General features: G+C 33.8%; 1 protein-coding gene across 1 annotated transcript; it reads left to right on the top strand.

The window, feature by feature from the left end:
- Nucleotides 1-365: 365 nt before the first annotated feature.
- On the top strand, nt 366-13,048 carry LOC136206700 (potassium transporter 5). The gene is made up of 8 exons (XM_065997844.1): nt 366-562; nt 3,456-3,678; nt 6,523-6,771; nt 8,296-8,334; nt 8,422-8,735; nt 10,051-10,165; nt 10,241-10,495; nt 11,669-13,048. The coding sequence occupies exons 1-8, from the start codon at nt 395-397 to the stop codon at nt 12,715-12,717; spliced, it is 2,412 nt and encodes an 803-aa protein (XP_065853916.1). The 5' UTR covers nt 366-394; the 3' UTR covers nt 12,718-13,048.
- Nucleotides 13,049-14,647: the final 1,599 nt, after the last annotated feature.

Here is a 14,647-nt window from a genome sequence, read left to right as displayed (position 1 = left end):
TTAACAGAATTAGATGTTAAAAAACCAAACGATTTAATAATTTGATCACCAAACGAACAGTGTGTTATGTTCACAATTTACTAATTTGATCATCAAGATTTAATAAGACTGAAAATAAATGATTGGACATAATGTATTCAAATAAAAAACCAAACGATTTAATAAATAAAAAAGATGAAAGATCAGAACCCTACTGATATTTTTTTTTCCTAAATTTAAATTATATAAAAGTAGGAAGTTTCAAAAGTAAGCAAATTAAGTAATTTTTAATACTATCAAGAATCAATAATGGAAAGTGGAAAAGTTATTTATTATTTATTTAATAGAAAATGAAGTGCTATAAATCTGAATGAACATCACCATAGTTGAATACTAAGAAAAGAAGAAGAAAAAAATGGCAGAAGAAGTGGAGATGAAAGTGGGAGGAGATCTAGAAGAAGAAAAGGAAGTTCAAAATAACATCAAAGAAAGAAAGGTATCATGGGCAAAACTACGTCGTATCGACTCCCTCAATATGGAGGCTGGAAGATTCTCCAATTCTCAAACTCACTCTTCTTCTAAGGTAATATATATCTCAAAATCCATCTTCTTAGTTTGATTAAATAGAATCGGAAGCGGAGACAGAAACAGAAACGGATAAAAAATCGAAATAGACTTTGAAAAACGTTATTTGGTTAAGCTATAGGCAGTGACATATCCAGATTCGCTGACAGAGACAGAGAGTTTTTATGGTGGTCTTTTATGATTTTACATATAAAAATATTAAAACCCGTACATCATTTCTACAAAAAAATTAACGTTTTTAACAATCAGGGGTACTCAAAGCCCCTCTGGATTCGTCCCTAGCTATAAGATTAAACCCCAGACATGGACATTTTGAGGAAATTATTTCAATCCGATAATGGTTAGGAAATAATTCTCATGGATGAGCTGTTTTTAATTTTGTAATTGAAAAAACCTTATTATAACGCATTAGGCGTCGTAATGATAGTATTATGGTGGGTCCACCGTTATAAGGAGGTTATTTGAACCCGTAGTAATGAGGTTATATTTAGAGAGTGTTTAGTTAAATTAAAACCACGTATATAATTTCTCTTGAAATTTTAGCGTTTTCAACGACTAGGGGTACTCAAGACCCCTTTACTTCCCTCTGGATTCGTCTCTAGCTATAGGATTAAACCCCAAAGAGGGACATTTTAGGAAATTATTTTAATCCTATAATGGTTGAGAAATAATTTCTATAGAAGAGTTGTTTTTGATTACGTAATTAAAAAAACCTTATTATAACGCATTAGGCACCGTAATGGTAGTATTATGGTGGATCCACCGTTATAATGAGATTATTTGGACCCGTCATAATGAGGTTATTTTTAGGGAGTGTTTAATTGATGCTTTTCGTGCTTCTGTTTGCTTTTTCACTTCAAAATAAAGATTTTTAGGTGTTTGGTTAGTTATTTCAGTATCTTTTTCTATATCCCTCTCATAAAAGGTGGTCCTCACTTAATTAAAATAATATATTTTATAAATCAAGAGGACCCATACAATAAAAAGAGATACTTTTTGTGAGAAGGATATGAAAGGAGACACTAAAACGGGAACATCAAATTTTCTTCTCCTGTTGTTTGTCTTTTACATCTAAAAAATAGTCTTTTATAAAAGCAGAGAATCCATGCTTTTTGGAAAAATAGATTTTTCCAACAGTAAACAGTAGATAAAACAAACGGACCCTTAATTACGTTTTTAACATCTTCAAAAAAATTATTTTTTAATCATTACGAGATTGAGAATAATTCCCGTCCATTTTGAGGTTTAATCTAATGTACCGGAATTCTATTGAAAAAAAAAACCTAATCTACCAGAATAAAAACATGAAAATAACAAAAAAAAATATTACACGTTAGAGATAAAATTTCTCCTGACGGTAAACGATATATATATATATATATAAAAAGGTATATTTAAACTTATGGAATATGCCTATGGGTTGGTAGATTCTTTCTTTTTTAATCCATAAAATGGGAAAAGATCACATAAAAGTTACATAAGCAAGAAAAATAAGGTTTCTGTTGACTTTTTTTGGGATTCTGAGGCATTAATTGAATAATGCTTTTTCTAAGGTTGTCTTGGAAAGAGAATTTTTTTTATTCATATATAAAAAAAATAGGTATAATATACATTTGGATCCCCAACTAAAGCTTTAAAGTCAATTAGATCTTAAACTATTAAAATCAATCAAGTCCATAAACTAAGTAAAAATCATCAATTGAGTCCTCATCTCTCTTCCCCAAATCCATTTTGAGCCAACACAGAGGTCGTTACAGTTCATGTTAAATAGTCATAGTTTCTGATTTTAGAATAATATAAAGACTTTTTTGCTTAGTTCGGAGATTTAATTGGTAATTTTGATAGTTTAAGATCTTATGAATTGACTTTGAAGTTTTAGTTTAGGGATCAAAATGAATGTTATACCTAAAAAGTAATACATTTCTATATAAATAATTTAAAAATTACATCCAGCAGTACAACAGGGTTTCAATATCATATACAGTGATAGAGCAATATCAGATAATGCTTGAAACTGTTTTTGGCAAAACGACAGAAAATGCATTTTATCTAGAATTGACTTGGAATTTTTTTTTTTCCTTGAATAACTTCGATTTTTAATGAGTCGGATCTATACGATAATAGACAAAATTGTTTTTCTGTTCCATGAATAAAAACATGATAATACTCGTATAGAAAGATAGACCCCAACCATTCATATAGAAAGACAGACCACGACCACTCATGTATTTTCTTAAAATAATATATTTTTTTAGTACAAAATGACTCTTATATAGAAATTTGTATCAGAGGGGAGTCATATTTTGGGTGATGAATTTCAATAAAATCATTTTGATCAATTTACGTAACTCACCGGAATATTGTGACACAAAAGACAATTGAATATATATTAACTATGGGTGTTAAATGCATCATTGGTGGTGACTGGACTTTTATGATTGTCTCAAAATGGTCATTTCAGTTTGTTTTAATAAAATCATTTAATTTTAATTTTTTTTTCAAATAAAGTTACTTCAACGATTTCAAAAGCAAAAAAAAAAATGGAAAAGTGATATGACTCACATCAGTAATAGTCAACTTTCATCGTTGACCGAGATGACATGTGACTGCCATTTAACTAATCGAGACGAGACGTGTCAGTTAGGTAACAACCATGTGTCATCTCGGCCAGCTATGTGGTAACCACGTGTTATTTTGATCAGTTCGGATACAGTCACGTGTTGTTTCGGTTAACAGTGAAAGTTAACTACTGTTGATATTGAATGACTATTTTGAGACAATTATGAAAATTGAGTGACTAGTACTATTGCATGCCAAACAAGGATGTAATTTCGGTAAATCAAATTATGTGTCACGTCAACATTTCGATGAATTGTAATTTATATGTGCAGAATAATTGGAGGAGGACGTTGAGTTTGGCGTTTCAGAGTATCGGAGTGGTGTACGGAGACATCGGAACCTCGCCGCTTTACGTATACGCAAGCACTTTTACCGACAAAATCGACCACAAAGATGACATTCTCGGCGTTTTATCTCTCATCTTTTACACCATGCTCCTTGTGCCACTCATCAAATACGTCTTTATTGTCTTGCAAGCCAATGATAATGGCGATGGTAAGTCACTTTTTACTTACTTTCTTTCACTAATTCATATGTTTAGTACGACCTGTCCATGGATTCGGGTATCCATTCAGGTCCGTATTTCTTAGATCGGGTTTGGATAAAGAAAATTAACTTTAGACCTAACCCGGTCCTAGTCTATCTATTTTTTAGTGGGCTTAGGATTGAAAAAAAAGGAGTCGGATCCGGTCCACCGTATTAATATTAATTAATAAATTTATATATTAAATATTTATTTTTTATAATTAGAAATTATGTATATTTTTTAGGGTAGCTTATACGGGCTGGATTTGATTTTTAATCCTGAACTCAGTCCGACACGTCTATATTAACAATGAACTGACTGAGTATTTTTAAATAAAAGTCTGTTAGGCTTAGCCTGAGATTTCTAAAGCTTGATCCATTGACTGGTCTAGGACTAGTCACGGATCATAAAGATGTTGAATTTGACTAAATTTTGGATGAAAATTAATCAAAATAAGGCCAAATAGTTAGACTTTTTTTACCGAATTAAATAAATTTGATTAAAAATATAAGGTGCAAAAACACTCTTAACATTGATGGTCAAAGGTCCCTAATGATGCAATTTTATCCATAATATTGGCAATCAAGATCAATCTTAACATCGACAAATTGAGTCGATTTGAGAAATTATTAATCAAACTGTCTTATAAGTAATGAATCTTGTCATCTCCACTGTATACATACGTCATTTTTATCACTTATCGATAACAGATCATGAACATATGTATACACGTAAAAAACAATTAAAAATTATACCCTATTTTTTACGAATTTGGTAAAAAAATCCAAATGTTTTATCAAATTTAAAAATATTAATTTTCAATTTTATTATGAAATTACAAAAAAAGTAAATAAAACTAATATGCAACAGATGTAGAATACAAGAACAAAATATATGTATTTTTTTTTAATGATGTCTGAAATTGACCTTGGTTGCCAACCTTAAGAATACAATTTCATAATTTTAAACGTTAGTGGTAAAATTGATCTTAAATGTCAATGAGTGGAACCCATTGGAGCGTCTTTATTGGTTGTTAGTTCCAATTAGGAAACCCACTTAGAACTATGAGAGTAGGGGCAGAGCCAGCCTGGACGCCTCGAACCCTCTCGAGCAGCGGATTTTCCGCCCATTGTAGCCCTCTAATATCGGTTTATATGGACTGTATGTAGCATTTTTCATTGTTTTAGAGTGCTTGAATTGGTTTAAGTTGCATGCTTTCAAATGAAAGATCTTAGGTTGAATTTCTACCAGTCCCTTTTTTTTATAAATTTTTTATTTATTTGAATTTTATAAAAAAAATCCCACCGAAACAACAAAGTTTTAATATGTTGGAAACTAAAAAAAAATTCCTCATCCATAAAGGGTTAAAATTAGCTCCCACATATAGATTCCTGGCTCCGCCACTATATAAAAACATGATATAATTTCTCTTTAGTTAGAAGTATTTTATATCTTATCCAAAAAAATCAACAATTCTTTATTTTTTTCTTCAAATATTCTAGTATCTTCAAGATCCGTACCAAACTGTTACATATGTTGACTTGTGTCACATTTGAATGATGTACTATGTAGGCAGGGGCAGAGCCAGCCCAGGGCTTGGGGGGGCCCGAGCCCCCCAGCCACCGGCTCCGCCCTTGAGTATGGATTATTTTGTCTCCTGTAGCCCACCATAAAATTAATATATATTGACTCTATGTAGTATTATTTCAATGTTTAAAGGTAGATGAAATGGTTAAGGATGTATGTTTCTACTTTAGAGGTCATAGGTTCAACTCTCCATAACCTCATTTTATTTTAGAATTTTTTTTATTTATTTATTTATTTATTTTAATTTTATTTTTCAATAATTAGAAAAACATGGTACCATTATTAATTAATTTGAATGAACTCTTTATTTTGATAACACTTTTGAATTCATTTTTATTTTATCTTTACCATTAAAAAAAGATGTTGCTATTTACCGCTCCCAAATTACCTCTTACTGCCTCTATTTGGACAATTTTGCCCTTTTGGTATAGGTGGGTGCCAGATCCGCCCAGCCAATGGGCTGGGCGGATCCAGAATCCGCCCTGACAATGGCTTGGGCGGGTGGTATATCCGCCTAAGCCATTGGCTGGGTGGGTGGTATATCCGCCTAAGCCATTGGTTGGGCGGATGTTGGATCTGCCTAGCCCAGTGGTGGGACGGGTTCTAGATCCGCCCAAACCATTGGCTGAGCGGATCTGGCACCCACCTAGACCAAAATTGGGCCTAGACACAATCGTAGACCTTTTAGTGACGAAAAATACAAAATTCTTCAATTTTTTGTGACGAAAAATGCTAATCGTCACAAAAAAAAATATGCATTATGTTCATGATTTTTTTGAGAAAAAAATGTAAATTTTATTGTTTCCGACTCATAATCATCCATTTTCGGGATTCGGATTGTCGCATATCAATTATTTTCATAATTTCAATTATTATTGTTCGAGTTTGTGATTTTAGAGAAAGAATTTTTAGTTTTTTATCAAAAATTATGAGAAGGGCAAAAAAGTCCAAATGAGGCCATAAGAGGTAATTTGGGAGCGGTATTGAGCAAATTAATTTCTTATTTTTGAGATTCAAATAACTTAATTTCTAAATTAAATTTGGTGTGTTCCCTAAAACATTAAAAGTGTCGAACGTGAAAAGTGTAAACATATTTTACAGTTTTAATACGTTGGAGGCTAAAAAAAATTTACCCAGTCCTAGGGCTAAACTTTGAAAATTTATCCTCAACCGCACGACTAAAATTAGCCCCAAGTCTAAATTCCAGGCTCCGCCATTGTATGCAGGTGGAACTTTTGCACTGTATTCATTGCTGAACAAATATGCAAAGGTGAGTTTAATCCCAAATGATCAACCAGAAGATAGGGAACTCTCAAATTATACAATGGCATTACCATCAAAACAGTTGAAAAGAGCTGAGAAGATTAAAGAGAAGCTTGAGGGTAGTAGAAAGATCAAATTGACTCTTTTCATTGTCACTATCCTTGGAACTTCCATGGTTATTGGAGATGGAGTTCTTACTCCTTGCATTTCAGGTATAATTTGATTCAATGTTATCAGATTTGGATCGGATTAGTCCGGTTTCCAGTTGGAGTCATATTGAGTTTATTAATTTTCAACGAGTTGATAAAAACTGAAGACTGACCCCAGTTTTTTAATTTTATTTAAATAAAATAAAATAAATAAAATAAAAACCATTGTCTTGAAAAACTTTGGATCCTAATGCTTCATTTGTTTGCCGGAAAATATTTTTCTGATCTGTCGGTCATTTGTTTGCTTAGGAAAATATGTTTAACAGAAAATTTTATTATGAAAATGAAGAAAATATTTTATTTTATTTTGAAAGGAGTAAACATTTTCCCAAGCTTTTGGAACCATACTTCATTTTTTCTTACCTTTTTTAAAACAGTAATCACTCATAATTGACAGATACAAGATTAAATGAGAGGGAGTGATGATCGTGATTTATGGATGTTAGGTTGCAATTTTTTTTTAGTATTTTTACATAAAAAAAAAATTAAGCCCCATTCAAGATTTTCATAGAATTTTTGGTATTTTTCAACAACCAACGGATGCTCAACCTCCCTGATCTGTCCCTGCCATCAACTATTTCTTCCCATGTTTCGATTGTTGTGGTTAAATACTGAAAAATATTTTATCTTCTAACACAAAAATTTTATTTACCTAATATTTTTCAAAACATAATATTTTACGATAAACAAACGGGACAAATCTCATTTTTTCATAATTTACTGATTTATTTTACTTAAATAATAAAAAACTTAACTTTAAAATAGTTTGATAAAAAATTGTTGTTATACTTATTAGGTTACTGGTGGAAAACAATTTTAATTTAATGACGTATATCTAGTTTATAATTTTAAATTTTATATATATATATATATATATATATATATATATATATATATATATATATATATAGTTTATAATTTTAAATTTTGAGTTTTGTCTCAATTAGGTCATTATGACGATTTCAATGGTTAAAATACATTGAAATAATGACATGACTGACACGTCAATATGAGTTAACTAAAATCTCTGACCGAAACGAAATATGATAGCCACATGTTGATGTTTTTATTTTTAGTTTTTTTTATAAAAATAATAGACACGTGATAATCAGGTGGCGTATATATATGGATGCCAGGTGTCATTTCGGTTAGAAATATGAGTTGTATTATATTGACGTATCACTTATGTCATTATTTTGATGTATTTTAATCACTAAAATCGTCATAGTGACCTAATTGAGACAAAACTCAAAATTAAATGATTTTATGAAGACAAATTGAAGTTGAGTCAGTATTTTGAGATAAACATATAAGTTTAGTTACCAATGATGCATTTCGATCAATCGTTAAACTAACCGACGAGTGATCGTCTCTTCTAGACCATGGTCAATTATTAATCCTGTTTGATACACTGTTCGATTTTGAAAACATTGATTTTATCACTTCTTCAACTCAATCTATCTAATTTAGATTTCATAAATCGGGTTGTGAAATTCAAATTATGATCATTATCTTCGTTTTGTGCAGTTCTTTCAGCTGTGAGTGGGATCGACTCCCTTGGCCAAGGTACATTTCAATGTTCAATTCACAAACAAAATTTGTATTTATATATATATATATATGGAATTGAATGGTAGACTCATGACTGTGCAGATGCGGTAGTCGGAATTTCAATAGCGATCTTAATAATCCTCTTCTCCGTTCAACGATTTGGGACTGATAAAGTCGGATTCGCATTCGCTCCAATAATTTGCATATGGTTTGTGTTCATAAGCGGCATAGGTCTTTACAACTTATTCAAACACGATTTGGGGGTTTTACGAGCCCTAAATCCGAGTTACATCTGGTATTACTTCCAGAGAAATGGGAAGAAGGCATGGATTTCACTCGGCGGGGTCGTTTTGTGCATTACAGGCACTGAAGCTATGTTTGCTGATCTCGGTCACTTCAATGTCAGAGCAATTCAAGTAAGTTTCTTAACCTTTTAAACATAATTTTGGGCATTCGAATTTGTTGAGGATGATTCGGAATTTTGATTGAATTAGAAGTGTTTGAAGTGAGAATTTAGTTGGGTTGAATTATTGTGTTTGAAATATGAAATAGTTCTTGATTAGAGTTGGTTTTTATGGTTAAGGGCTTGAAATCGCTCAAGCTAGAGATTAAAAGTCGGAGTAGTACGGTATGATTGGGGAAGATATATGTTTAATTGAGAAATCAGATAAATTATTTAAAAAAACACAAAATAGTTCGAAGATTGGTCCTAGAAGACATTAATGATAGGGCTGCAAATGAGGCTCGAACGTGTTGGGTTAGATTTATAAAAATGTCAAGTTTTAGCATGATTTTGAGGCTTGATTTGATGAAGAGCCGAGCTTGAACACAACGAAACTCGGCTCGAAAGCTCACGAGCAGACTCGGTTATAAGTTCGTGAAATTGCTTAAGCTAGAGATTAAAAGTTCGAGTCATATTTTACGTAGAAAACTTTAATTGGAGAGAACACACTTAAAAATTATACCTGACGAGTCTCGAACCGAGAAGTCGGGTAAATTATATAAAAAAACACACAAAATAGTTTGAAGATTGGGTTCTAAAAGACATCAATTATTGGGCTGTAAAGCTTAACCGTGTTCGGCACGATTTATAAACAAGTTGAGTTTGAGCACGATTCTGAGACTCGATTCATAAATGAGCCGACCTTGAGCACAAAATCAGCTTGAGAGCTCGCGAACAGGCTCGGTTATAGGTTCGTGAACAAGTTCGATTTATAAACAAGCCGACTTTGAGCACCATTTTGAGGCTTGGTTTACGAACCGAGTTTGAGCACAACGAAACTCGGCTCAAAAGCTTGCGACCATGCTTGTTTATAGGTTCATGAACAAGTTCGATTATAACGTTCATAAACAGGCTCATAGGCATGCTAGCTTCGATTATTTTTTAATAGTAGTGTTTCTATAAAGCGGGAAATATAAAACTACCTAGTTTTGTAGGTTTCTAAAGTACGTAGCTTATGGACATAATTAATAAACTGTTCACAAGCAAAGTTCATCAACATAATTAAGCAGCTGCTCGTGTACAAATAAATGAGTTTTTTGCGACCAACTCACGATTAAATAATTTTCTTGAGTTCGAACATGATGTTGAGCTCGAACCCAGCTCGAGCTCCAACTAGTTCATGCAAGTTTTGAGTTAGCTTTCAATTTTCTTTCTGCATATTAAACTTGTTCAATCAATACCCGATCTGATTCAATTCCTAACGAAATTGGATTATATTGACATCGCAGATTAGTTTTTCAAGCATCGTGTTTCCTGCTTTACTATCAGCATATGCAGGGCAAGCAGCATACTTAACCAAATTCCCAGAAGATGTATCCGACACTTTCTACAAGTCGGTACCAGGTAGTCTAAACCCCGAGTTGCTACTTATCGCTGTGCACAAATCAGTAACAAATGATTGATGTTGTGCTTCTGCAGATCCGTTGTATTGGCCAACATTTGTTTCGGCGGTAGCAGCCGCGATCATTGCTAGTCAAGCCATGATATCGGGCGCATTCGCGATCGTGTCGCAATCGTTGAGTCTCGGTTGCTTCCCTCGAGTAAATGTTGTGCACACTTCTGCTGAATATGAGGGTCAGGTTTATATACCTCAAGTTAACTATGTTCTCATGGTTGCTTGTGTTATTGTCTGTGCTGCTTTCAAGACTACTGAAAAGATTGGCCATGCCTATGGTGAGTTTCTCTACTCTTAATTCGGATAGTGACGTTTGCTGAAATTTTTTATCGGAAACGCTTGTTTGAATCGTGGATGAGTGTGTTGTCGATTATGTCGGCGGACTATAGTATTCCAAAAGTCATCTATGACGCATGAGCTGAGTCGAGTCGAGCTTTGGTCTGCTCATGCTCGGCTCGAGGTCAACATCCTCTTCGTGAGCTTCTCGCGAGCATCTCGTTTATTTGCTCACGTTTGCTCGCGAACAGCTCGTTAATTATATTAATTTGAAATTTCTTTAATACAAAACTACAAATAGTTTTGTGAAATCTACAAAACTAAAGTTGCACACAAAACTATGTAGTTTTACATTTCTCCCTTTATAGAAATACTATTATTAGAAAAAATAATCGAACCAAACTTACTTACGAGCTTGTTCATGGATTTTATAATCGAGCTTGTTCATGAACCTATGACCCTTGAGCACAGCGAAACTCAGCTCAAAAGCTCGCGAGCAGGCTCAGTTATAGGTTCGTGAACAAGCTAATGAACGGACCCAGTTATAATATTATGAATAGTTTCATGAGCAAGCTCAGTTCGATTATTTTTTTAATAATAGTATTTCTATAAAGGGAGAAACGTAAAAATTACTTGGTTTTTTAGGTTTTGAAACTACGTGGTTTTGTGTTAAAGAAATTTCAAATGAGATTGAAATTTCTATCGTTAGTGAACACAATAAACGAACTGTTAGCGAGCAGCTCGTTTATTTATTCATGAGCTTGCTTATGAACATAATTAATAAACCATTCTCGAGCAAAGTTTATGAACAAAATTAACAAACTCCTCACAAGCAAAGCTTGTGAACAAATAAACGAGCTCCTTGCGAGCAGCTCACGATCAAATTATTTTCTTAATGAACTGAGCTCGAGCTCGTCCGTTTTCTGCCGAGCCAACTCAGCTCGGCTCGATTGCAGCCCTACACACCTCCACCAATTGTGCGATGCACTCCTCCGAATCTCAAACAAGTGTTTCCGACAAAAAAAAACCACAACTCTGCAAATATTTAAAAAAAACGAACACAAAATGGGAAATAGTTTGGATTTTTACCACAAAAGCGTCAATATCCCGCTATTAATCCGTTAATTTCAGGTAATTTCGAGTTTATATTGACTAAATCCACTGGAAAAATGCAGGAATTGCAGTGGTTGCGGTTATGGTAATAACTACTTTAATGGTTACACTGATAATGCTGGTTGTCTGGAAAACAAGAGTATGGTGGATTGTTCTGTTCTTCATTGTATTTCTCCTCGTAGAATGCGTCTATCTCTCGGCCGTCTTATACAAATTCAAGGACGGCGGCTACCTTCCCCTCGCATTCTCCGTTGTCCTAATGATAGTCATGGGCGTATGGCATTACGTCCACGAAAGACGGTACTTATACGAGCTCGAAAACAAGGTTTCGAGTGAATTCATTAGAGAACTTGCTTCAAATCAAGCTATAAAAAGACTCCCCGGAGTTGGACTTCTTTACTCCGAACTTGTCCAAGGTATTCCCCCTATATTCCCTCACTTCGTGGCTAACATTCCGTCCGTACATTCCATTCTCGTCTTCGTTTCCATTAAGTATCTTCCGGTGAGTAAAGTAGCACCGGAGGAGAGGTTTCTGTTCCGAGAAGTTGAGCCGAGGGAGTACAGAATGTTTCGGTGTGTTGTAAGGTACGGATATAAAGACACAATCGAAGAGACTAAAGAATTCGAGCGACATTTATCCGAAGGTCTCAAGGAATTCGTCCGTCAAGAGAACATGATTTGTGCTTTCGTAGATGAGCCGGAGAATCCGCAACATTCTACTCTATTAGTAGCAAAAGGATCATCAGCTGTTCATGTTGAGGAATCACTAGAACAGCGTAATCCGTCGTCCGTCTCCGTGTCTGCTTCAATCCAATCGATCAATTCTAACCGAGTTTCTTCGGGTTCCATTAAATCAGTCAATACTAATCGAACTACGGGGCAAGCGAACGCGGAAGATGAGATCCAATTTGTGCAGAAGGCAATGGATAAAGGTGTGGTTTATCTTCTCGGAGAACCGGAAGTCGTGGCGGAACCGAAATCGTCGTTGTTTAAGAAGTTCGTCGTGAATTACGCCTACGATTTTCTGAGGAAAAACATGAGTCAAAGAGAGAAAGCTTTTTCTATACCAAGAACTAGGCTTCTCAGGGTTGGAATGACATATGAAATATGAGAAAGACTGTAAATGTTTTTTTTTTTGGGTAAATAATTTACGAGTCCTTAAATTTTTACACGACATACTGTTTAGTTCTTGTATTTTAAAGTCCTTAACTTTTGTTATATTCAACAGTGAGGGACTAGATTCAAATATTTGAAGGACTAAACTGTCGAATGTAATAAAAGTTTATGACTAAATAGTGTATTATTAAAATGTGAGGATTAAACAGTGTGTTAAAGTAAAAATAAGGAACTAATAGTTTATTTACTTTTTTTTTCAGTATATATGAATATATGTTTTGGAATAAATTAAATTTCTTTCTGCAATATATGGACTTGTTTGAATATGATTTCATACTTCATGTATACAAATACAAATATTGACAAATCAATGGGATAAAATGTAATTTTGTACATGTTTTATGTTATTTTTAGTTTAGTTTCATGTGTTTTCTTAACTGGGGCGGGGATACCTATCCGTTCCACAACAAGTCAGGGATTCCCCATCCTCGTCCTCACGAGCTAAATGGGGACAAACTTATCCCTATCCCTATCTCTTAGGGAATCTTCGTCCCTATTTACAGATGTTCCAAAAATGATATCCTCATTCCCCGTTTTCCGTAAAGAATCACCGTTTATGTTAAAAAAGAGCAGTAAAGACTAAAACGTTTAACAAACAGTAGCTAATAATACCAAGTATTAATAATCATTCTTAAATTTTTCAAACCACAAAAAACTAAAAATTGAAAACAACCAATTATCTAATTCAAATATACTTAAATAATTAGAAAAAAAAAATCAATTATCACGGGGAATAATCAGGAATCTTCATCGGGAATTAATGGAACGGGGATACTTTTTTCCATCATGGGGGACAAATTTATCCTCATTCCCGTCCCATGAGGATCCTTATCAAGGATTCCTCGTTCCCGTCAGGACGGGTCAAGGATGGGGACGGGATATCCCCACCCTATTTACATCCCTGCTTATGTTTTCATGTATTTTGTATTATATTTCTCTTCGTTTTAGTTTTTGTTGAGTTTTTCTCGAGTTTTGGCTCTTTTCAAATGTTTTCTAGTCATTTCGGGTTAAATCCACGAAGAACGAACAAACCAATAGTGAAAGATGGAAATTGTGTATCTAAACAACAAAAGCAACTCGGAACTTCTCCTTTATTTCTGTTCACAACTCGGCAAGTTCTGCTTCACGACTTGGCGGGTTCTAACTTTTTTTACCCATCGATTCTAGCACAATCAACTCATTGAATTCTTCGTCGAGTTCTTGCTGGATTTCAGCCCTATTAATAGGGTTGTAAATGAGCCGAAACGCTCATGAGCGGTTCGGTGTTCGGTTCGATAAAAATTCAACCGTATTCGGCTCAATTTATAAACAAGCTGAGCTTGAGCATGGCGAAACTCGCCTCGAAATCTCGCGAACAAACTCGGTTATAAGTTCATGAATAAGCTCAACTGTAATATTTGTAAATATGCTCGTGAGCAAGTTTAGTTCGATTATTTTTTTAATATTAGTATTTTTATAGAGGGGGAATTGTAAAGCATCATATCATAGTTATGTATAAATTTTAATTTTATAGGTTTCAAATTTGTCAAAAATGTCATTGAGTTTTTGTCATGTTTTGGCTATTTTCAAATATTTTCTAGTTATTTCGGGTTAAATTTTACAATGAAGAAACAAGGCGGGAGCAAAATTCCAGATACCGTCCTTTATTTCAGTGAACTCGCTCGGTTCGGCTTGGTCTAAAACTCTCTGTACTATGTCAAGTAACTATTTATCCCAAAAATTTAAATTGATAAGTAAGACTAGGGTTATAATTGAGCCGAGCTTTAACCTTTTCATGCTCGGCTTGTTGGAAAGTTGACAAGCTTGAGCTTGAGCTCAACATTCTACTTGCGAGTTTGTTCACGAGCTTTGCTCATGAACAGTAT

The sequence above is a fragment of the Euphorbia lathyris genome, chromosome 9, assembly GCF_963576675.1.
Source record: "Euphorbia lathyris chromosome 9, ddEupLath1.1, whole genome shotgun sequence".
In the NCBI taxonomy this organism is placed as follows: Eukaryota; Viridiplantae; Streptophyta; class Magnoliopsida; order Malpighiales; family Euphorbiaceae; genus Euphorbia; species Euphorbia lathyris.
Note: the sequence above shows the minus strand (reverse complement) of the source record. Positions and strands in the feature narration are given on the sequence as shown.